Genomic DNA, 27,004 nt, shown 5'->3' on the forward strand with positions numbered 1-27,004 from the left:
GTAAAAACTACACTGACAAACACCACACCAACATTATTTATAAAATACAATGTGATAACTGCCACGACTTCTATATTGGAGAAACAAGTAGAAAAATGGAAACCAGATTCAAAGAACATAAAAAGTCACCTTCACACGTTTTCGAACACTGCAAATCAAATAAACACAACATAACCACAGAAAACACCCAAATACTAAATAAAGAAACAAACATAAACAAACGCAAAATTAAAGAAGCCTTACTTATACAACAACTCAAACCCAAAATAAACCAATATAAAGGAACACCTTTATACCTATATTAAAAATATATTCAAACATCTAAGCACGCCCTCTACATTCCTACACTCAATTACACAACCCCCTTCAAACATGTGGTCAGCTATCGGTCAGTTACCTCTTTCTTTCTTTGTGAACCTGACGATGACCGAAGAAGGTCGAAACGTTGTTCGCTCCTCTACATAAAAAAATTTTCTCAACCCAAACCAGCCGTTTTTACATATATATTTTTCTAAACAAACAAAGGTTAAAAAATATGAAATATTATAGAAATAGTAGACAAAAAAATTAAAATATTACACAGATAGTAGACAAACATATTTTAGACATACTGAAAAAGATATGGACCAAAGAAATCGTCCATGTATATTTTAAACTAACGTGGTATACAACTTAAAGTGAGAGTGGACAACCCCTACCTCGGTAGCTAAGAAAACTGTTGAAACAATAATAAATGATAACTGAATGTATGGGGAGAAGCTACAATGAGGATAATTCGATCTCACCATGAAATATTAAAACTACAGCTTACGACCCACAGTCAGATGGAGCTGACAGTGATGAGCGTGGCAAGTCTTTCACCTTTTCAAACGATGAGCGTGGCAAGTCTTTCACCTTTTCAAACGAAGTCATCGAAAATCGTATGAATCTTTACCTGTTCAGTGTCGTAGACGAGATAACTCGTCCAAGCCGATCGGTAACACAGTGCCACGGACGAGTTAATTCGTTTTCAATAATACCTAACTGCAAAGCTAGATGTCAGCACCATACATGCATTTGACCTACTTACAAATTGTTTCACTTTCGATCCAAAATGGCGTCACGAAAAACGTTACAAAATGAAGAAGCATTAGAGTTGTATTGTAGCAGCTGAAATACTTGGCAGTCAACAGGTTAAACTGATGGCGACTTTTTATTCTTTCATTTCCTTTATTTATTGCTTATAGCAAAACTAGACAATATGTCATACGGATCAAATATGATGTGTGATTTACATAATGTAAAGACAAGAGATTATTTGGTCTCTCCAGATTGTTCCTGCAAATCTACTCTTAATAAAAAGTAAGAAATAAAAAATAAACAATTCATTGTATTTCAGAAAACATCGATTTATCTTTGAAATTCTTGTAAGGTGCTGACCTCTGTTACTCAGACTTACCCCTGAGCCATTACGGGAGGTAATATATGTAATAAGATGTACTGCACAGGATAACTTTTGAGAGTTTTCTTGTATTTCCACTTTAACCACTGCTAGTTGGTCAGTGAATGGTAGTTAAGACTTAGAACAGATCCCTCTTGCTTGTTTTATTTCATAACATGGAGCTCGATTGATAGTGGTTTGTTGAATTAAACGCAAAGCTACACAAGGGCAATCTATATTAACTGTCCCTAATTTAGGGGTGATAGGTTAGAGGAAGGAGAGAGTTAGTCAAGACCATTCACCGCTAAATGTCGGTCAACTCTTTTACCAAAAATTAAAAAAAATCCAGGATTCGATCCCTCGTGACGAACAAAGTAAAGTTAACTTTCTACTAAGAAGAAACAAGAGCACGGGGAATGATATATGTGCCATCAACTAGTTCGGTCAATGGCCCGAATTTTAGTGTTTCGAGTACTCCCGACTTCTCGACGAGCCCATTTAAACGAAAATTATAATAAATTTGTTTTCAAGGTTATACTCTTTATATCCCTGTCTATCTAAGTTATTAAAGTTGTAGAAAACTGATGTTTTTAGAAATTAATATTTTGAGTAATTCCTTACTGGTTAATCTTAAAATTCACACATTTTTGTCCTTTGTTCATATTTTAATAACATTTATTTCTTGAAGAGTACAACTGAGAAAACAAGTGTTACTCGTACACAAAACTTAATTCGGTTTATTTACAAGGATATATATATATAAAGATTTACAACTTATGTACAGAATTATATTAGCTTCCTTAAACAATAGCCAGTACTTTTAGAGTAACATGACGACCGTTGTGCACCCTGTCCTACTAGAAACGTTTTTAGTTGTGGTTAGTGGTTCTGTCAGCAGTCTTCAAACAGCACGCTCGACCGCCACCTAGTGATTGGCTTCCTTGTGTTACTGATCAACTTTCCAGAGTCGTTTCTCCTGGGGCACATTTTACGTGTTCCAGTTCTGTCCAGAAGCGCCATTCCAGTTTCTCTCTATGATGAAATTAAATAAACAAGCATTATTTAAATGTGAGTAATAACACTCTTTTATATATCCCGAAATAACCGTGTGAGATTGGACCATGTGTGATACCCGGAACCCACAGACAACAAGGGACCATATCCGTACAACCACTTTTGATAAGAAGTAGAAAAAATTAAACTGGAACCTTGCACGTTTCTTCTTCTCGATCCATTGTTTACAGTGTGAACCCTCGTTGGTTCGGATGTTGACAATCCGGATAATGTTTTATAGAGAGAACTTTTACACCCGGAAATTTAATAATCTCATCATTAGCATTCTAAATCTAAACATCTACTTCATGTATCAAACATACATGTCCTATAGATACTTGTTACATTAACATTCTAAATCTAAACATCTACTTATTCAGAAAACATCTAACGTACAAGATGCTGATACAATACAAAAAGCCCGGATGATGTTAGCGTTGTTTCCAGAGTGGCTGGAGAATCTGAACCGAAGGATGCGCTTGTAGAGGGGGAAAAGATCATTCCCTTCGTGGCTAGTGGTGCTAGTCTAAGATACCACTTGTCACCAAACAGTGATACCAGGCTAAGAAAGCTAGCACAACCATCATACTATAACGGAACTCTTGCTTGAATGATACTGGAAAAGCTTTTTTATTACGCAATGTACAACTCCCAGCTTCACGAAACTTTTATCCTATGTGCATGTGAATTTGCAATAGAAACCATGATTTTTCCTGTTTTGCCTCTGTTTCCCGTCACGGAGAACTTTATTTTTCTCCATTCTCAGGGTGCAGATATGACGTGATGAGTATGTCACACGCGTATCTAATAAACTGACGCCACGGGAAATCGGCTAGTATCATTTAAACCTTATTAGTGCCATCAGCAGACTGGGTGGTACACAGAATGCCATGAAAATAACAATTCACAAACTGAAAGCGTTACATGCTTCATCTGGCCAGGTGTTATGGTTGAAACAATTAAACTTGTGGAATGTTCAAGTATCAAAAGTCGTTAATGAGACTGCACATGGAAATTCATAGCTTAGTCTCCTGTCAGCTCATCAATGGCTCAACATCAACTTACTAGATCCAAATGATCACGAGATGTAAGATGAAGACATCACGTCTCATCAAGTGTGTGGTGACAGATACTCTGCCATCAGTGATGATTCACCACCCGAGCCAGTCGTTTTGAATAAAGCATAATCTAACCTCAAAGGCATCATGACGTAGCTGGAACAAAAGGTATTATGTGAAGATAGTGATGCAATGTGTTTGTTGCTGAAACTTCCAAAAGAGAAAAAATTGATCAGTTTAGAAGCAGATTGTGTCTACATCCTTCTTTGAAAAGTGATATATTGCTTACCTGACCAATACAGTGTGTGTGTGTTTCTTATAGCAAAGCTACATCGGGCTATCTGCTACGTTCATCGAGGGGAATCGAACCCCTGATTTTAAATGTTGTAAATCCTTAGACTTAAAAACGGCGGAACAAGATTACGACATAATTTTTTTTTCTACTAGCCCTGATGAATTCAAAATGGCGGAACTTGAGTGAAATAAGTTATTATTATTATTTTGGGAATAAAGTTGTTTTTTCTAATTTTATTGAAAAATGTCTAAATCCCTCAAGTTTGCAACAGAAATGTTGAAAAACAACTAAATATAACGAAGAAAAGCTATAATTAGTTGAACCCAAGATGGCGGCATCACTCCAAAGATATTTTGTTTTTTCATTCTGCTTTTTTTAGAGCCATATTCATAAAATTACGTTTAATCTTTAAAATACTATAAACTATACTCAGATAACACATCACTTGGAAGTTTGACGGAATACTAATATTTCACTTACACTCTTTTCTTCTTATCAGTTGTCATCCTACACTCTAAGCCTTCTTGACAAGGGCAAAGCTCGTTCAGACTGTAGTCAAGTCCCCCATCAGGAATATAACACTTGTGTCCCTGTGGAATCTTTTCCTTGCAAATTCGCTCTCCATGTTGTTTCGCACAACACATTTTAGGCCTACAGTCAGAGTCTGAGAGACATCGTGCACCTAATTAAACAAATATTATATGAACATGAATATATGGACTGCAAGTTCACGTGACGATTGTTGAACTATAAATCAACGGTTCTCAAACTTTGATCCGCAGGCTGTTTCAAAATGTAAGTATCAGCAAAAGCAGCGCCATTTTTCCAATTAATTTTGGCGAAAATTCCCGTGATGGCTAGCGAAACCGGGTGAGATAAGACCGGTAGACGGTCTACTTTAGTCTTTTACCTCTCCAAAGTATTAGCATCCATCCGAATACAAACTGAAAGATTAATATAAATTTACAGTGTTTTAAAAAATTATATTGTGGTTAAATAAAAGCCTACTACTCAACTCTTACACTTAAACCGTAATATTTTCGTGGTAATCCAACCCATACATTAAAGCGTTTCCGTCTTGTTTTCCCTGGTCAATAAACCTATTGGAGGAAGTTTTGGGTACTCTGGTGTCACGCTTTTCATGGGGAAAGTATATTATATTTTCAAGGTTTATTCTTTTTTTTTTAACGTTAATTTCATTCACAGTATTTGTTATAATATTTTAATATTTACGAAATATAAAGGAAATCAAGCCAAAACGAAGCCAAAGCAACGTAGCAAGAATTTTCATTAGCAGCCCTTAACATTACCATTAAGACATTAAATTTAGTTTCTCTTAAGAAAGACCAAAAACAAAGTGATATATTAAAAGATCCAGAAAAAATATTGACAATTATATTATTAAGATTAGTAAACAAATCTCATTATCCTTTGTATTTCTTTTGTTACTAATTCTATAAAAAAAACAGTTTAAAATTTTAAATTTATTTCAATATATAATGGATGTATTTCTTTAATTTCACGCAAAGTTACTCAAGGACTATCTGCGCTAACCGTTCCTAATTTAGCAGTATAATAAGACTAAAGGGAATGCAGCAAGTCATCTTCACCCACCGCCGACTCTTTTGCCAACGAATAGTGGGATTGACCGTCACACTATAATGTCTCCATGGTTGAAAGGGCGAGCATGTTTGGTGTGACGGGGATTCGAACCCACGACCTTCGGATTACTAGGCGAATGCCTTAACCACATGGCCATGCCGGGTCCCACAACAGGAATTGAGACTACATTGATTCTACATGGCTGTTAGCTAGTTCACCACCTGCATTTTAATCATGTATGAAAGGTGGAATATCCCAAATATTTTAGAAGCTATGACCCCAGGCATTTTCCATTAGGACTTTATAGTAATGTGATGGTCGTATTACTTGTAATTATACCAATGAGAAGGGCTGGTAATGGACATTTTTTTTTAAATCCTCATCATGAATATATTTTTAATCTGTATTAATTTCATTATTGTTATATAGTATTGATTTAATGCAAGATATAGTACTTGAACTATTGATGGATTTAAATACGATATCCAAGATATATTATGATGACTGTTTTGTATTATTGGTTTAGCATGTGGACTTTAAGACTAACTTAAATCTCCTAACATAATCATGTTAAACTAATGTTTAAGAAAAATAACTACTAATTAGTGAATTATCCGATTACTTCGTTATATATACGTAAAATCATCAAACTAATGTATTAAATGAAAAACTAGTAATATTTAGTGCTACATACACTGCTATTTTTCGTAATTATATGTACTTTCAGTCCAGGTTTTTCTTTTTTTAAACGTGAAAGAAATGGTCTGTTCGTATTTCTCTACGAGTGAGCATCTTTGTTTTCAAAACATTATTATTTCATGTTTGTAACTGAAAATAAAGCTTGACTGTACTTATTTCACTCATGAAGCAATTATTACTTTTTTTAATTTATATACTTAATAATTGTTGTGCTTCAAACACCTGTTATAAAAACAAAACAGAGTAAGCCTTTTGATTGGGGAAGTAAAGTAAAAACTAAAATCTTTGATAAATAAAGGTATCATTTTGGGAAACTCTTTCGTTTCTACGTTCATCCATTATTTTTCTCTCTTTCTTTAACATCAATTATTCATGTCCAGTATACAGTTAAAGTCTATTCGAAAGGTCGTTGTATCTACTATGTACACGTTCGTATCTCGGTTGACGTTATTCTGAAATTTATATGCCAGTGTACGAATGCTTAATTAACCCCACGAGGCTTAAGCTAAGTCATTGACTCGCTCTCGTGTCTGTTTAAACAAATTCAAGCAGTACAGATGTCGCGCGCGATGGATACACGCAAAAATATTCATAATATGTATATAAATTAGTTAACTAGCTAATTTGTTTAACCTAGGTGTCTCATGCACATAATATTGATACCAATAAAAATATCATATTAAAAGAGTTATTAAATAGTCTATATTTCACCTGATATATTCAAGTAAATGTTTAAAAACAATTATTTAAAAAAAAACTGATTTAAATTTCCTATGTTTTTGACATTAAGTTTTCTAACTTTATGATAAATTATGAAAACCCGAAAAAATTAAGTTCATAATAATTTACTCACTCATACCTTAGAGATTAATTCTGTAGATTACAGGACCCAGCATGGCCAGGTGATTAAGGCATTCGACTCGTAATCTGAGGGTCGCTAGTTCGAATCCCGGTCGCACCAAACATGCTTGCACTCCCAGCCGTGGGGGCGTTATACTGTGACGGTCAATCTCACTATTCGTTGGTAAAAGAGTAGCTCAAGAGTTGGCGGTGGGTGTGATAACTAGATGCCTTCCCTCTAGTCTTACACTACTAAATTAGGGACGGCTAGTACAGATAGCTCTCGAGTAGTTTTGTGCGAAATTCAAAACAAAAAAAAATTCTGTAGATTACAGGGCCCAGCATGGCTAGGTGCTTAAGGCATTCGACTCGTAATCTGAGGGTCGCTAGTTCGAATCCCCATCATACCAAACATGTTCGCCCTTTCAGCCGTGTGGGTATTATAAGTGATGGTCAATCCCACTTTCCATTGGTAAAAGAGTAGCCCAAGAGTTGGCGGTGAGTGGTGATGACTAGCTGCCTTCCCTCTAGTCTTACACTACTAAATTAGAGACGGCTAGCGCAGATAGCCCTCGTGTAGCTTTACGCAAAATCGAAAACAAAACACAAATCCACCGATTACAACTGTTTAACGGTAGTTTTTTTAATGAAATTACTTGTTTTCTAATATACAACAACCAGCTGAAAAACAAACGCAATCTGATAAAACTGAAACTGTCTTCTTCTTTTAAAAATGCTAACCTTTATGCCCTTTCTTATGAGGTCGAGAACATCTACCAAACATACAGATTAGAATATCGAGGCAATGCCCATCCTTCCGACATGGTTCATCTTCTTCCCGCAAGGTGTCGCAATATCCGTAATGGCGATCGCAAAACATTCCTTCAGGGCATCTGTCGTGTTCAAGACACCGAACCTGTGGTAAGATTAAATTAAAATGTGATATATATAATTTTTTCATTAATTCATATTTCAGTTTTACTGGTAAACCTTTTTAAATATTTCTTTCGTTTATAGCGAAATATTAGACTATTCATTTACCTTGGAGTAACAGTATCTACAGTCACAAGGTAAAATAGGTACAATTAAACATGAAACTACGTACAAACTTACATTCGTTACTTCAAGGAAAATATAATGTGATGCGAAAATGTAAAATGCTGTTGTAACATTATTTTACCTCTTGTTTACAGGGGGCAGACAATAAAAGAAAATACAATGAAAAAATTATTGAGATATAAATTAGGATTTATTTGTAAACATTTAGGCCATCACACGTAGAATGATACATCCAAACATTGAATAAGAAAACCATTTACTTTTAGTATTTCAAAAAAAAAAAAACAAACAACTCCATATTCTAGTATTTATATAACACAATGGCAGGTTATCCACCCATAGAGTGTATGTGAATGGTGTATAGCACCACCTTTGAAAGGTCAATTAGATCATAACGTGCATTAAGAAAGTTACTCACAAACTTACCAAGATGGTTCTTGTTAATTCTTCTGCTGACTTTGTGTTTTTTCCGTCTTTTTTATCCCACGGAAGATGTATCCTGGATGGAAAACTGTCTCCCGGAGAAGGATTACGTAGGATGAAACTCCAGATGTTTGCTTGAGTAAGTGACAGACACAGCGAACAATGAAACAAAACAATAAATAGTCTAGAAACCATGACTCCGCTGTCTGCTATTAGTTTTAAAAGTTTCTGAAATTAATTTTGTAGTTGCTGTCTGTTTTGTTTTTTGATCCTATGAATACGATGGCTAATGTTACATAGTTTACCAGACTTGTGGATATTAGTATAAATGACTCGCTGGGAATGAAATTCCGTCTGTTTAACAAATGAACGATCTGAGTTAGCTGCGTCAGTGCAGCTGAGTTTATGGTCTGCTCAGGTAATCGGATGGTCCATGTCTGGCTGGAAGGGGTGGAGTCAGTAGCTTGTTATAGGCTTAACATTAATAAATCAGTTATTTTATAAGTTAACAATTTCTGAACGTTAAAACAATGTTACTTGATTAAAAAATGTCCCATCTCGGAATAAGAAGTCACGATGAAAGAAAACCGAAATTTGTTAAAGAGAGAACAAACACAACAGTGCCATTTTTTATGTTGAATCTGAACTTGTCTGTGGTAGAAGTCATTTAGAACCTGATAGCAGCCTGCCATATAATCACTGGCCTGATCCGAGTACATTTCGACATGGCTTACTGCTCTGTGAGGTATATTAACACTCTCTCTATAGGGCAGGGAAGACTTTAAAACTTCGCCACCCCGTGTCACACGAGAAGAATAGGGTTTTGACACCTCCGTTTGGGAGTGCATTGTACACACAATAAGCAGAGGCACCCAGAGAGGGTTCTCCGAACCACTCTACAGTGGTTTACAGTTGACCTGCGAGGTCGTGTACAAAACAATTGATTCGCACCATGAATGAAGGGTCATAGGAAAAGCCTTGGCAATGTGCCAAACTTTTCAAGGGAAATTGGATAGGCTAAAATTTAGTCCTCACTGTTTAGCCAAACAAATGTGATGGGCATTGTTATAATCACTGAACATGCGCACAAGCTTAGCCAAAACGAAATTTTAAGATGTTTACTCGAATTACAAGAATACTGCTGGTTTTTGGTAAATAAAACAATATAGGAAAAAATACCTTTCGTCCAACAAACCATTTCCTGAGCAACCTTTTTAAAATTTAATAAACTTTATTACACCAAAGAAAGCTCTCAAATTGCCACCTAGTGTAGGCTGAAACTGTTAATTCAAATATTTTTAATTTTTTTTGTTTTCTCGAAAGGATGATAACATATATAGATCTTTAAATATTTGTCCAAGTTAACATAATGTATCAAATTAGTTATGTTTTAAAGTAGACTGCGTACTTTTTATGAAATTCTATAAAAAGTTGCAGCGAATTGGGTTACAAACTTTTAGATGTACCCTCCTTTCCGGTTCTGTTCGTATTGTAATGAGTTTAGAAAATTGTGGTTAATTCCCACAAGTCGACTAATTACAGCGGCCCAAGAATTGGCGGTTGGGGCTGTTGACTATCTGCTATAAATCACATATCGTTTGCAAGTCCTTTGTCCAAGGAGTTCATATTGCATATTGGCTTTTCGAATTAGAATCACATTACTTGTATTTTTCTTACTCAAACTTTTTAATACAACTATGGTATACGATGAAACGTCTAGTTTCAGATTTCAACTTTTATTTTTTTTAAGAGTATTTCATGCAAATAACACTTAATCTATCTGTAATTTACTAAAAAGATAAACGTTACACTAAATACAATTTCTATGGGTTTTCTAGTATTTAGGCATAAAATACACAATCGTAGTTCGTTCAAAACCATGTGCTCATCACTTTGGGAGCACACATTCGGACGTTTCTGTATAGTTAGCTTTCATTACAAATTTACGTTTACTTACGAACAATGTTGTTTCGGTTCATTTTATAGAAGGCTATAAGCATCTTTTAGCTATTATTTGCTTTACGATAGGTTTTATTCTTCGTTCTTGTATTTCTCCTAACTCGTAAAACCGCGTCATGTATTATTATAAATGCTATTACTTTATTGCACGTTCTACGTGTAGTTTTAATAAAGAAAGTTAAGTCTACGTGAATTTGTTGAACTGCAGATGTTTTCCAAACAGACAGGGGATAGATCGATGTAGCAAATAACGTTTGTGAGAAAGTGTAGCATAATGACAGAATAATGGAAATTGAAACGAATAAACTACCGCAAATGGTTTGCGAGTTAGGGTTAGTTGAATTATGTGATACAACAGTGAAGAAGACCCATCAAACTTACGTTAAACTTAATTTTATTAATCTATTTCTAGAAGAAAAATTATCTTTATGCAACACCCAGAAAAAAAAGTTACAGTTAATACAAGCATGAAACATTATTCATATGTTATAGCAACAGTTAGATAGAACAACTTTGATAAGTGGCATACACTTCAAACAAATATCAATAATAACTTTTAACACTAATTTCTGGTTCTTTATTACACATCGTAGGCTTAGCTTCAATAACAAACATATCGATTGTAGATTAAAAACAAAATAAGGTCATAGATTAATATTTCTAACATTTGCGTACATTTCAACAGTTGAATACCATTATACATATTAATACACGCCGCCTCCGTATAATTAAAATATAATGCCACCAACTATTTTGTTTGTATTTACATAAAAAAATAAATCCATCACTTTTCGCTCCAAACATTATTCAAATAAATTTCGAAGAAAATATTAAGCAGTTATCGCCATCTAGTGAGAGGTTTAAACAATGTTTAATGTATATTCTGGAACGTAATAAATTACTTCGGGAGTAAAAATCTTTGGTTTCATCATTTTATGCGTTCAAGTTAGGTCCCAAGACATCTAAACCTTTGGCAGTGCGAGTGTGAAGTGTTTACGTATATTCGAATAAATATTTATTGTTAATTTAAAAAGAGTTTTTGAACAATTATCTTCATTTTCCGTTCAAAAAAAACAAACACCACAAAAAGGGGGTTGCTTTGTACGCTTGGTCAACATATTCACATTTAAAGCAACAGACAAGACATAAGTACCTTATTTTGTAAACAATAAATGAAACACATATTAGTAACAAAAATTTAAAATATTCTTTTTGCTTCAAAAGTACATACAAATTTGAGGTTATGCAATAACCTTTTATTTCCAAATTTAATTTTATCATAAGACTATTAGATCAGCAATTTGCAAGTCTAAAGGTTGGCTCTATGTATCAAAAAAAGTCACTCCTGTTTTGACGTTTCGAGTGTCACACAAAAGACAGCACCTACAGCTTCAACACAGCATATTCGTTATTGCGAAACACCTGCTTAAAGGGTAAAGGATTTCTCAAAAGTCGCTGACACACCATTTCTCGGTTACGGTTACCAGGATCTTCCACATCCCACACATCTCCCATTCCACAACCATCCCTACGGAGAAAAACACTTCTGTAAAACATTTAACATCAAATCAATATCAATGGGACAAGATGAAAAAAAGACACCTTTGAAACAAAAACCAAAATGATTAGAAAAGAAAATTTTGTTTATGGTTTCATCTTAAAACAAAATGGAAATAAAACTTGTACCTGGATGTGAACCAGTTCGATATTTTACACATATCTTGGTGAACGTTTGTTTGTGTAAATGACTAACAAATGTTATGTAATAAATAGTTTTTTTCTCAGACTCCTATAATTATGAAACTAGTCTTGATTCCAAAAATGCTAGATTATCACTAAATTTATCTGTATAAAAACTGCTAACAAATGATATCACTAACTGTGGTTTTAAATAACCTAACATGATTTTAAAACATTTTTGTTTACAACCCTCAAATGTTTGCATCTGTTTACTAAACAACCCTCAATCGTCTCTTCTTCATAAACAATTATCTGTAGTATAATAATAAGTCAAAATTAGAACCATCTAATATAATAAAACATCCATTACACCCTCTTGATGGTGATGAGCTGAAGTCATATTTAAAAAAATCTTTTTACAGCAAACTGGAGTGTTAAAAGTAATTTTGATTTAATTATCAAAACATTATTAAAACATACTTGGAAGTAACACGCCATTGGCTGTAGTTTTCCAATTAATTAAAAGTGAAATGATAAATTACTTTAACAAGTCTTAGATACAGTCCTAAGACTATTTGTAAACACACATAACAAGCTGTTGATTCCAGAAGAACATGAAAGAATGTAATAAGACACTTTTCATCATTATTTGAATGAAGCTTTAACCAGTTTAGAGCAGAAGTTAATATATTTAAAAATCACATGCAAAGAACTTGTGTTTTTTAATTACATTTTTTCCACTGCTACAGAGGTGTTACAAACATAACACCCAAGATGATTGCACTGGAAACTATTAATTATATTAGGTTCATACCTAATGACACAAGTGCTGATTTGTTATACATTTAAGAAAAACCTCGATTCCAGAGATGACCACATAATCACAGAATTTCTATACAAGGCTCGTATTTGTAATCCTGACAATACACCATTACTAGCTGTGGCTTCTAATTACATCATCTTATTTATAAGTCTTACTGACCCCTCTACTGTATAAGGTTTTACAGTATACTAGACATCTGTAAATATCTGTAAAACATTTATTCTGTGTAATAAACAGAATAACGTTGTTGTTCAACTGTGCAGTTGTGCCTCTGAATTTTGGATCTCAAGTTGTTTAAAACTAAAGACAGAGGAAAGTTATTTTGGAGAGGAACTGTGGGTGAGCAACCACACAATTTAAAGAGAAAAGGATGAAAATGGTAAAGTTATAGAGAACTCAGTTGCACAAAGAATGGATAAAAACAAAACCTTCAAAAAAATACATGAAAATAAGGTGTTTAAGGCAGAGATGAGACAAGAGTGGTGACAGTCTGAGATTAAACCATACTTTCTGTCAAAAGGGATGAAATAAGAATTGGTCTTGACAGAATATGAAATGATAAACACGAGTTCTGAGGAAGTACAGGAATTTACCAAGATACTTACCTACTTTTACCAAAACACCACTTAGTATCAAGAACAACAAACTGAGCACCTAGTTCTTTCAGCTGATGGTACGTTTCATCTGGAGATTTACGGCTGTAAATTGTGTAAACTTTCCGTGTCCGCTCCCTGGCAAAAAAGTTAAGATGTTATGCTTCAAAAATAGTACAGCACAAGAATCCGGAGTACTATGAGTGAGACAACAAAGTTTCGGGACAACAGAGGACCTATTGGTACATCTCAGCTATTCTTTTGTAACAATCACACTAAAACAATTTATAAATAAATTTTAAAATAATCTTAAAGCCAACCCTTATCATTCATATACTTAAAGTTTCTTCTTAAACTTACTGCCTCTATAACATCTGAAAGCAACCTATTCCGAAGACCAACCCCTCTGTTGGAAAAATGAAACTGTCTTGGTTGAAGATGATCCTACTCTGCCCAAATTTGTGTGTTCCCTGGGTCCTACTGTTCTCACTGTTAAATATGGTACATCAGCACTATCAGTTCCCTTTATAATCTTAAACACCTCAATCAGATCCACGGTAACTCTATTTCTCTTCTCCTCATATAACAACCCCTTCATTCCAGGCACTATTTTAGTAGCCCTCTCCTGAATTCCTTCCAACAATTCAGTGTTCTTCCTAAAATAAGGAACCCAAGACTCCAAATGTAGCCTAACCAGCCACCTATACAATGAAATTACATATTTAGATTTGCATCTAATATATCTGTAGATACAACCTGCAGTCCTGTTTTGTGGCTATGAGAAACCCACTTCAAGTAACAATGTACATCAAGATGGCTGGTACGGGTATTAATACTTTTATTAAAATAATGTAGAAAACGACGTTTACCTGAAGATGACCCAAGAAGGTCAAAACATTGTTCTCTATTTTATTTTAATAAAAGTTGTATTATCCATACCACGTGTCTTCATATATACGAAATCCTACTTGCTCTACCCACAAGCAACAGCACACTGCCTGGATGGCCTCAGACTGATCAACCATTGCACCAAGATAATTTTCTTTCATGGCACTGTTAAGGTTATTCCCATCCAAATTAAACTTATAATTGAAATTACAATAACCCACATGTGTTACCTTGTATTTATTATAATTAAACTTCCTCTGCCATTTATTCACCCAACTCACTAAATGATCTAAATTCTCTTGTAAATCAGCAGCACCCTCTTCACAGCAAGTGATACCCAAGACTTTAATATCATCATCAACTTTAAGTAATTTATTGACCATTCTTTCATCTGCATCACTGATGTAAATAAGGAACAAAGATCCTAAGACTGAGTCTGAGGTTACCTCACTTGCAATATTAATCTAGTCTCAATGAACTCTTTATAACTCTCTCCTTTATTCTGTCCTATCCCCCACACCCAAAGAGATGTTTCTTTACAAACCTTTTATGTGGCACTTTGTCAAATGTTTTCTCAAAATCCTGATAAACCAAATCTACACTCTTACCCTCATCTACATAATGAATAATATGAAGCATTATTACTATGGTAACTAGACGTGTATTCTTGTCCAACTCGCATCATAGCGTTACAAGTCCAATAAAACGTACCTCAAGCCTGTCCTATTACAATTAAAATATTTAATGAAATGTCTAAAATCAGTTATGTAGGTAACAATGTCTTCAATCCAGGTATATCTGATTTTTTTATGTTAATTTTAAGAACATTTTATAAGTGGAGAAAACGGGGAATGTTAATTAACGACAGATCATAAACTGCCACATATATTAACAGGTTCTATACTTTTATTAGCCACTGAACAGGAAAAAACTGTTACAACTAAATGTCATGAGAATATTCCTAATCAAGCTGTGCACCTATCACCCAGTGTAAGAAACTAATGAGTACCTATCACCCAGTGTAAGAAACTAATGAGCACCTATCACCCAATATATAAAAGGCTTATATCAATATATATTCTGGCAAAAAGTTTTTAATGACAATGAAAGACAGAGGATAATAAAATGACAAAAGCACCTTAAACCAGCATCTTCATAATGAGGATGGTTGATGATTGGACGTCTTGATGATAACATTAAATTTGCCATAGTTGGCATTGGTCCAGCAAAAACAGCATCTGTAAGAGGACAACAAAGTATTAAGGTCTTGTTTTATTCATGATGTTGGAAGAAAACATTGAATGTAAAATTATAAATATAATGATGTCAATATTTTTTAATCCTTTCTCAATAATGAATTTTTTTGGCATAAACTACAGACAGATCTTTTTTACCAAGCAGTTAGCACTAGTGGAAAGTTTTAACCAGATGTATGCACATTATGTTATCCAAAGATAAAATAAAACTAACTCATATACCAGTGTAACTCAAGTGACCCACTCAGTACGCTCCATTTTAGACATGACACCACTGACCCACTAAATCATGTTGGGAAATAGTACTTTTTTTCAATTTATCACAAAGCTACACCAGAGCTGTCTATACTAGTCATAACTAATTTAGCAACTTAAGACTAGAGGAAAGGCAGCTAGTCATCACCACCTACTGCCAACTCCTGGGCTACTCTTTTACCAATGAATAGTGTGATTGTAACATTATATTATCCCCATGGCTGAAAGGGCAAGCATGTTTGGAGTAAGTGGGGTTCAAACCTGCAACCTTCAGATTGCAAGTCAAGCACCTTAACCACCTGGCCATACTGGGCCATGACATAGTACTATTGATCAACTCAAATAAATATTAACCTCACCTTGAGATGTACTACTGACCCACTCAACTAACCATTAACCTCACCTTGAGACGTGGCATGCTGATCCACTCAACTAACTATTAACCTCACCTTGAGACGTGGCATGCTGATCCACTCAACTAACTATTAATCTCACCTAGAGATGTAGCACTACTGATCCACTCAAGTAACAATTAATCTCACCTTGAGATGTGGTACTATTGACCCACTCAATAAGCTCCTCTAGAGAAGGATTACTGTATTCTCCAAGGATGCTACGTTGATGCTGGATGTTCTGTATTCCCTGAATGCTCATTAAACAAAGAAGGATGGCTGTACCAGTGTAGTGAAGTTTAATGGAATGAATAAAGCCAAAAAACTAAAGCAGAATAATACCAAAACAGTAAATCTCTCAAATTTTTGTCACCATTTAAATTTCATATTATCTTCAAAATTAAAGTAGTACAAGTTTAGTGCATTATATTGAAACTACATGTAAATCAACAACTCATGTGACAACCACAATCAAAATAAAGTTGTATAACTGCATTTTGTGGGTAGTGTGATGCCACCAAAATCTGATCACTTTTGGGAAGGGATAATAATGGTCTTTTTCAACAAAATATTCATGCACTTAGATCAAAAAGATGTGTTGTGGTTGGGATTTAAAAGCACTTTCATCTATACTTAATTGCAAAGAAAAACAGAAACATATGGATCAGTGTGGGGTACCAAGACCATCAATAGAGACATGTAACAAGTCATAACTCAGCTCTGTAAAACAAAGTGCAGTGTCTTGTAAGTGGTGAGAATCCATGAACACAAAATTCACTTGTGTATCTCAGTCAATAATATGCAACATAATCGAAAAGGATTTCCATACAGAAATAAGACCAACAACTTAAGATAAAGACTCCAGACAAATCACCAGATCTAATGCCTATGTATTTCTGTGTTATCACAGTTGAATTAGGTTTGAGTAAACTGTTTACTTTGAACACTAGATAGATAAGGAAAGCATGCAGGGAAAATTGATTCACATTAGTCATGATAGCCTTATTACCAAATCTTTTACAATGGAGACTATGCTGAAACCATATTATTGTCAAGATGCAAGGTTAGGAGATAGAACAAACCTGGTCATGACAACACGGAATACTAAGGCTCAAAAATCATTTCAATATAACATACTTAAACATCTGCCCCCTATTATTAAAAGGTACAGTTACAAATTATTTGGTAGATAAAAAAAAAAATGTTCTACGTTATTTCACTGGTACCACTGAAGAAGTGCACTTTACGACTGTGTCTGTGGCATGTTTCACACCAAGCATACTTTAACAAATGCAATCTGAACCTTAGTATCAATGCTGTCATTAAAACTTTGTCTAAAGCACTATCTCTCCACCTTCTCCAAGTTAAATTTTTTATATCCACTTTACCTCAACCAAAATATTTCACTATGGGTCAAACATATTTAGGTTTTCTGGCATTAAACTGAGTTTGACAGATTCTGGGCTGTATTATTTGTCCCAGATACTGGTGATGGTCTAGGTTGAAAAATACCCACACCACAATACAACAGCAATCCAAAACAGTTGAAAACAACAGAAGAACAACAACTTCAAGGATACCATGGAAATTAAGTATGACCCAGTCTGCTATTTACTGCTGATATGAGAAGTTTAACACATTTACTGAAGATGACATGAGGAAAGATTAACTTACCATAATAACAGAAAATATTTGTGTCTTATAAATTATGTACAAATAACAAGATATAAAACTACATCTTGTTTGAATCACACAAAGAAACAAATCATGGAATTATATTGCTGAAACAATTTTCTTCTGATTTTGTATGTTCTCACAACAAAAATTACAACATACCTTTCTGGATGACAGTAGAGAGACTAAAAGGCAGAGTTGTGGTGTGAAAAACAATTTCAATCTCATGATCAGCACGGCCATTACGGTGAAAGCACAAAGCTGAAGAACATTGTACACTACCTGGTCAGACAAATACTGAGACTAACTAAAAGGTTTTAAATACAAATATTGAAATATATTTCGTTTGTTATAGAATTTTATGCAAAGTTACTTTAGAGCTATCTGTCCCCAATCTTGAGGGAAGACAGCCAATCAACACTAGGCACCGTCAACTGTTGGGCTTCTCTTTACTAATGAATAGTTGGATTGACTGTCATATTTTAACAATGTCACAGACAAAGTGGCAAGTATATTCTGTTATGGATTCAAACTAGCAACTCTCAGGTTGCAAGTTGAGAACCTTAACTATCAGGCCATGACATCTTTATCTTGTAAAGAAAACTTATAAAAACTAATCCAAGAATTCCTTTAAAAGATAAACTCATTCTGTTGAGATGCAATTTGATAAACTATTCACATTTGAAGACTAAAAATTATTTACATTGTACTATAAAGGAACTCTTGCTTGAATGATACTGCAAAAAATTTTTCATTACACAATGTGCAATCCACAACTTCATGAAAGTTTTATCCTGTGTACATGTAGATTTGCAATAGGGGTCATGATTTTCCCATTTCACCTCAGTTTCCTGTAAAGGAAAACTTTATTTTTCTCCATTCTCAGAGTGCAAATATGATGTCATGAATATATCACATGCAAATCTAATAAAATGGCACCACCTATATAGATATAATAATATTGTCTGTTGTATGTCCATATAGTCTACAGAGTGTGGATTGAATGGAGGTTCATTAGGTCCATGGGGAAAATACACACAAATGTTCAATTTTGCATTTTGTGGTTTTTATGTTGTTGTTGTGTTTTACTACTACTTCGCCCCTTTTGATGGATCTTCACCATATTTGACATGAAGGTTTGTTGGGTCCATGAGGAGATACATTCAAATTTACAGTTCCACATTTTGTGTTTTTTTTGGGTGTTTTGTTGTTTTCAAAATTATATATATATATGTAGGAAACAACTTTTCATGTCCTGAGATAATCTTTCATTAATCATGAATCTACATAATTTCTATCCAGGGTATGGGTACCCCAGATAGAATTTATTTAAATCTCTTATAGCTTATCAATATATAATCAAACTTAGAACCAACTGTAGATCAAAATTAACCTGACTGAAATAAAGTTCCTATAAATGTTTAGAGAAAACAAAACCACCGAGAACAACATAAATATCTCACATCTACATTTGATTTTTATTTTATTCAAATACACTCTTGTGATTTAACTTTCCAAATATGTAGATACAGGAAATATCCCGCACACTTTCAAAATGAAAAATAACTAAAATAGAAAAGAAAAAATATACCGGACAACGAACGTTTCATCTCTGCTAACATTTCTGCTGTGATCCTAACGTCAGTAAAATTTCGATAACAAAACTGAAAACCTGTAATACACGCAAAATGCAAGGAGTACATTTACATTTATGCTGAGATCATGGTTATGTTCGTGACATCATCATTAGGTGTACTTAAACATGTATTGAGTTGTGTGAAGTACCCATCGACACCACATTAACTATGGTGAAATAGTATTTTACTCTATGTTTTTGCCCTATTTAAGTTGTTTCTAATTCCTTGTGATCAGTTTTAAGTAACTATAGTAAACAAAACAGTTTTTCAAAACAACTGAAATAGGTTTCAACATGGAGAATTACAAATAAATTACGTGTGGTTCCCACAGATTAAATGAATTTTTTCTTCCACCTTTAGATCCATTGCTTTCATAAGGCTATCTAATAGTTTGTTATATATAAAAAAAAAATTGAAAAGACACTATGGAAACATGTTAAAAACACTGATTAACTTGCATAGAGCAGTTCTAAGTTAATTACCATTTTTGTATATAATATGTTTTATACATATTACCGTGCTCTAAGATTTGTAGCTTGGTTTGTAATAGACCATTTAGTTTTATATATTAATATATACAGAAACATTATGTCATAAAACATTTTTATAAACCGAAGATCATGCACTGTATTTCCAGTTTTGACTGATACTACAACTCATTAATATGAACAGAATACAGAACCACATGTGACTCACATTTAGCTATATTTAAAACTGTATTACTCACTTGAGCAACATATCCTAGAGGTTTCTCTTTCTTCAGGTGATCTATATTCCAACTATCTCTCACTATCTACAAAACAATACCAGAATAGAGAGAGATACTGTTACTTCTTTGGTTATCTTACTTTTTACATTTTCAGATGCACATAAAAATTAACTCAACATCAGACAGTCCTTTAAAATTTTTTTAAACTATGAATGACAGCAGCAGTGTATTTAGGTAGGGGCTAGAGGGGACTTAGCCCCAGAGCCCATTGTTTTAATGGGGGCCCATTGATAATTTTATTATATTCTTCATCCCAAAAATCTCTAGAACCTCCGAAATAAATTTCAAATGTTTTCAGTATGACTTTACATTTTTGTCATTTTCTATACTCTATGTGGGATCTGTCAATTGATCAACTTTGTAACCACTATTAAAAAAAAAAGGAAATATATATTAGGCTTATTTTCATGCTAGAATGACTACATATAATAACATAAAAATATAAATGTTTAGTCTAAGTAGATTAAGTCTCATAATGCTATCTATATATTTAAATTATTTATTATTTTTTATTATATTGACCTCCAGTCATGCCTAGCTAACGTTACATGACTTGCACTGACGTAGTGCACATGCGCTCATGTTAATGTATTCAGTAATATAAAACTGACCTTTAGTCTTTCCTGTGTTTTAGTATGTTGTAATATAATCACATTTCAGTTTTTAACATTTTATATATATTATTAATACTTAGAAATAAATTAAACTTATTTTTCTTAAAATATGGAACAATAAATCAAGAAGTAAAGCAAACAATTCTCTTCTCTCTACAACTGTTGAACTTGGTTGCTTCTGGACGTAAGTTGTTAAGCCTATTAAAATTTCACACATGGAGGATATCAAATAAAATTTAAGTTTTATATATACAGCTGAATAACCAAAAAATTATAAAAAGCTACACTGATACCATAGAATAACACTATAATTTATTAAGTTTAGTAACTGAGATTTGAAAGAATGTGGTAACATTTTCACAGATTAAAATGGCAGAGAAAGCCACTCTGGGGATGTTCTAAGCTGTTGATTGGTTATTCATGTCACATGTTGAAATAAGTGTATATAAGGGACCATTTCAAAAATGGAAGGAGGTGATTCACCTATATAAGTCATATCTCAGTAAAATAAAAATATACAAGGTTCTTATTTTATATTCTAGCTTGATAGTATGAGTAATTTGAGATCATAATTTGTACAAAGTATAGAATTAATATTTTGACAACACAAACATCTAATTTTAAACAGTGCTACAACATTCAACATACCATGTAACTGCCTAAAATCTATATTTAAATGTTATTTTAATGTTTACTTTTAAATTAAGAAATTAACTGACATAAAATATTAAAGTTTGAATTATAATCTACAATTTGATTTCAAACTTATTAACAAACATAGATCAATACAATTTTCAATGAAAGTCAACGGTTTTATTTAAATGTAGGTTTAAGAGATTACACAAACAATGAGATTCCACCTTGCACTCCTACTAGTAACAAAACAATGGATATTTTCACAAACAGATCTTTAGTAAAGATATTTCATTAAAAAATGATTTTTTGTGCACAAAATAATTGTAATATTTACTAAAAGATAACCAAATTTTATGAAGATACACATGTACTGTAAATAATTAACGTGTGTGAATGTGTAGATGACCTAGTGTATATTATACTGAGCTTGTTGTAAAAGGGTTAAGTGGATATTCTTTTTAATGTAACTATTATGAATCTTGTTTTATACATGTTTATATGCGAATAGCCTCAGCAGTCAACAGTAAAGGTTTTAAAAGTATCGTTTGAACTGAATTTTTACTGTTTGAGGTGTTTTTAAGGCCAAATGGTCTATTACAATTTTGTACAATTGTTTGTGATCCCATTAAGAACAACTAATTTGTCTCCTGATAAAAACTCACTAACACAGTGCAGCATTTTTTTACATTTCTGACCTGCTAGGCTTTACTTGTAGATTTGTTAACAGTTTAAAACAGTACTAAATAATAATGTAACAATATACATTAAATCATGATGACTATAGATATTATCAAGTTACTTGTAGATCTGTTAACAGTTTACAACAGTACTAAATAATAATGTAACAATATACATTAAATCATGATGACTATAGATATTATCAAGTTACTTGTAGATCTGTTAACAGTTTACAACAGTACTAAATAATAATGTAACAATATACATTAAATCATGATGACTATAGATATTATCAAGTTACTTGTAGGTCTGTTAACAGTTTAAAACTGTACTAAATAATAATGTAACAATATACATTAAATCATGATGACTATAGGTATTATCAAGTTACTTGTAGATCTGTTAACAGTTTAAAACAGTACTAAATAATAATGTAGCAATATACATTAAATCATGATGACTATAGATATTATCAAGTTACTTGTAGATCTGTTAACAGTTTGAAACAGTACTAAATAATAATGTAACAATATACATTAAATCATGATGACTATAGGTATTATCAAGTTACTTGTAGATCTGTTAACAGTTTACAACAGTACTAAATAATAATGTAACAATATACATTAAATCATGATGACTATAGATATTATCAAGTTACTTGTAGATCTGTTAACAGTTTACAACAGTACTAAATAATAATGTAACAATATACATTAAATCATGATGACTATAGATATTATCAAGTTACTTGTAGGTCTGTTAACAGTTTAAAACTGTACTAAATAATAATGTAACAATATACATTAAATCATGATGACTATAGGTATTATCAAGTTACTTGTAGATCTGTTAACAGTTTAAAACAGTACTAAATAATAATGTAGCAATATACATTAAATCATGATGACTATAGGTATTATCAAGTTACTTGTAGATCTGTTAACAGTTTAAAACAGTACTAAATAATAATGTAACAATATACATTAAATCATGATGACTATAGATATTATCAAGTTACTTGTAGATCTGTTAACAGTTTAAAACAGTACTAAATAATAATGTAACAATATACATTACATCATGATGACTATAGATATTATCAAGTTACTTGTAGATCTGTTAACAGTTTGAAACAGTACTAAATAATAATGTAACAATATACATTAAATCATGATGACTATAGGTATTATCAAGTTACTTGTAGATCTGTTAACAGTTTACAACAGTACTAAATAATAATGTAACAATATACATTACATCATGATGACTATAGGTATTATCAAGTTACTTGTAGATCTGTTAACAGTTTGAAACAGTACTAAATAATAATGTAACAATATACATTAAATCATGATGACTATAGGTATTATCAAGTTACTTGTAGATCTGTTAACAGTTTAAAACAGTACTAAATAATAATGTAACAATATACATTAAATCATGATGACTATAGATATTATCAAGTTACTTGTAGATCTGTTAACAGTTTAAAACAGTACTAAATAATAATGTAACAATATACATTAAATCATGATGACTATAGGTATTATCAAGTTACTTGTAGATCTGTTAACAGTTTAAAACAGTACTAAATAATAATGTAACAATATACATTAAATCATGATGACTATAGATATTATCAAGTTACTTGTAGATCTGTTAACAGTTTAAAACAGTACTAAATAATAATGTAACAATATACATTAAATCATGATGACTATAGATATTATCAAGTTACTTGTAGATCTGTTAACAGTTTAAAACAGTGCTAAATAATAATGTAACAATATACATTAAATCATGATGACTATAGATATTATCAAGTTACTTGTAGATCTGTTAACAGTTTAAAACAGTACTAAATAATAATGTAACAATATACATTACATCATGATGACTATAGGTATTATCAAGTTACTTGTAGATCTGTTAACAGTTTACAACAGTACTAAATAATAATGTAACAATATACATTAAATCATGATGACTATAGGTATTATCAAGTTACTTGTAGATCTGTTAACAGTTTGAAACAGTACTAAATAATAATGTAACAATATACATTAAATCATGATGACTATAGGTATTATCAAGTTACTTGTAGATCTGTTAACAGTTTAAAACAGTACTAAATAATAATGTAACAATATACATTAAATCATGATGACTATAGATATTATCAAGTTACTTGTAGATCTGTTAACAGTTTAAAACAGTACTAAATAATAATGTAACAATGTACATTAAATCATGATGACTATAGATATTATCAAGTTACTTGTAGATCTGTTAACAGTTTAAAACAGTACTAAATAACAATGTAACAATATACATTAAATCATGATGACTATAGGTATTATCAAGTTACTTGTAGATCTGTTAACAGTTTACAACAGTACTAAATAATAATGTAACAATATACATTAAATCATGATGACTATAGATATTATCAAGTTACTTGTAGATCTGTTAACAGTTTAAAACAGTACTAAATAATAATGTAACAATATACATTAAATCATGATGACTATAGATATTATCAAGTTACTTGTAGATCTGTTAACAGTTTAAAACAGTACTAAATAATAATGTAACAATATACATTAAATCATGATGACTATAGGTATTATCAAGTTACTTGTAGATCTGTTAACAGTTTAAAACAGTACTAAATAATAATGTAACAATATACATTACATCATGATGACTATAGATATTATCAAGTTACTTGTAGATCTGTTAACAGTTTGAAACAGTACTAAATAATAATGTAACAATATACATTACATCATGATGACTGTAGATATTACCAAGTTACTTGTAGATCTGTTAACAGTTTACAACAGTACTAAATAATAATGTAATAATATACATTACATCATGATGACTATAGATATTATCAAGTTACTTGTAGATCTGTTAACAGTTTACAACAGTACTAAATAATAATGTAACAATATACATTACATCATGATGACTGTAGATATTATCAAGTTACTTGTAGATCTGTTAACAGTTTAAAACTGTACTAAATAATAATGTAACAATATACATTACATCATGATGACTGTAGATATTATCAAGTTACTTGTAGATCTGTTAACAGTTTACAACAGTACAGAATAATGTAACAATATACATTACATCATGATGACTGTAGATATTATCAAGTTACTTGTAGATCTGTTAACAGTTTACAACAGTACAGAATAATGTTACAATATACATTAAATCATGATGACTGTAGATATTATCAAGTTACTTGTAGATCTGTTAACAGTTTACAACAGTACTAAATAATAATGTAACAATGTACATTACATCATGATGACTGTAGATATTATCAAGTTACTTGTAGATCTGTTAACAGTTTACAACAGTACAGAATAATGTTACAATATACATTAAATCATGATGACTGTAGATATTATCAAGTTACTTGTAGATCTGTTAACAGTTTACAACAGTACTAAATAATAATGTAACAATATACATTACATCATGATGACTGTAGATATTATCAAGTTACTTGTAGATCTGTTAACAGTTTACAACAGTACAGAATAATGTAACAATATACATTACATCATGATGACTGTAGATATTATCAAGTTACTTGTAGATCTGTTAACAGTTTACAACAGTACAGAATAATGTTACAATATACATTAAATCATGATGACTGTAGATATTATCAAGTTACTTGTAGATCTGTTAACAGTTTACAACAGTACTAAATAATAATGTAACAATGTAACAATATACATTACATCATGATGACTGTAGATATTATCAAGTTACTTGTAGATCTGTTAACAGTTTACAACAGTACAGAATAATGTTACAATATACATTAAATCATGATGACTGTAGATATTATCAAGTTACTTGTAGATCTGTTAACAGTTTACAACAGTACTAAATAATAATGTTACAATATACATTAAATCATGATGACTGTAGATATTATCAAGTTACTTGTAGATCTGTTAACAGTTTACAACAGTACTAAATAATAATGTAACAATGTACATTACATCATGATGACTGTAGATATTATCAAGTTACTTGTAGATCTGTTAACAGTTTACAACAGTACAGAATAATGTTACAATATACATTAAATCATGATGACTGTAGATATTATCAAGTTACTTGTAGATCTGTTAACAGTTTACAACAGTACTAAATAATAATGTTACAATATACATTAAATCATGATGACTGTAGATATTATCAAGTTACTTGTAGATCTGTTAACAGTTTACAACAGTACTAAATAATAATGTAACAATGTACATTACATCATGATGACTGTAGATATTATCAAGTTACTTGTAGATCTGTTAACAGTTTACAACAGTACAGAATAATGTTACAATATACATTAAATCATGATGACTGTAGATATTATCAAGTTACTTGTAGATCTGTTAACAGTTTACAACAGTACTAAATAATAATGTAATAATATACATTACATCATGATGACTGTAGATATTATCAAGTTACTTGTAGATCTGTTAACAGTTTACAACAGTACAGAATAATAATGTAACAATGTACATTAAATCATGATGACTGTAGATATTATCAAGTTACTTGTAGATCTGTTAACAGTTTACAACAGTACTAAATAATAATGTAACAATGTACATTACATCATGATGACTGTAGATATTATCAAGTTACTTGTAG

At 31.9% G+C, this 27,004-nt stretch overlaps 2 protein-coding genes across 2 annotated transcripts in view; both read right to left on the minus strand.

Annotated features, from left to right (window-relative positions):
• Nucleotides 1-2,130: 2,130 nt before the first annotated feature.
• On the minus strand, nt 2,131-8,973 carry LOC143234475 (dickkopf-related protein 3-like). The gene is made up of 4 exons (XM_076471864.1): nt 8,453-8,973; nt 7,709-7,883; nt 4,307-4,508; nt 2,131-2,452 (listed from the first exon to the last, which is right to left on the minus strand). The coding sequence occupies exons 1-4, from the start codon at nt 8,642-8,644 to the stop codon at nt 2,374-2,376; spliced, it is 648 nt and encodes a 215-aa protein (XP_076327979.1). The 5' UTR covers nt 8,645-8,973; the 3' UTR covers nt 2,131-2,373.
• Nucleotides 8,974-10,785: 1,812 nt separating this feature from the next.
• Nucleotides 10,786-27,004, minus strand: part of LOC143234476 (protein C-mannosyl-transferase DPY19L1-like) — a 43,378-nt gene continuing 27,159 nt past the window's right edge. The window contains 6 exon segments of the mRNA XM_076471865.1: nt 10,786-11,936; nt 13,517-13,642; nt 15,531-15,630; nt 16,446-16,620; nt 18,132-18,251; nt 20,334-20,399. Of these exon segments, the coding sequence (XP_076327980.1) occupies nt 11,792-11,936; nt 13,517-13,642; nt 15,531-15,630; nt 16,446-16,620; nt 18,132-18,251; nt 20,334-20,399 (732 nt within the window). The 3' untranslated portion in view covers nt 10,786-11,791.

The sequence above is a fragment of the Tachypleus tridentatus genome, chromosome 12 (genome assembly GCF_004210375.1).
Source record: "Tachypleus tridentatus isolate NWPU-2018 chromosome 12, ASM421037v1, whole genome shotgun sequence".
Taxonomy (NCBI): domain Eukaryota; kingdom Metazoa; phylum Arthropoda; class Merostomata; order Xiphosura; family Limulidae; genus Tachypleus; species Tachypleus tridentatus.

Coding starts and splice junctions, on each gene's coding strand:
- LOC143234475 (XM_076471864.1), bottom strand. CDS start 8,644: ATGGTTTCTAGACTATTTATTGTTTTGTTTCATTGTTCGCTGTGTCTG. Junction 7,884..8,452: donor AATTAACAAGAACCATCTTG/GTAAGTTTGTGA, acceptor ATCTTACCACAG/GTTCGGTGTCTTGAACACGA. Junction 2,453..4,306: donor ACTGATAAGAAGAAAAGAGT/GTAAGTGAAATA, acceptor ATTTCATCATAG/AGAGAAACTGGAATGGCGCT.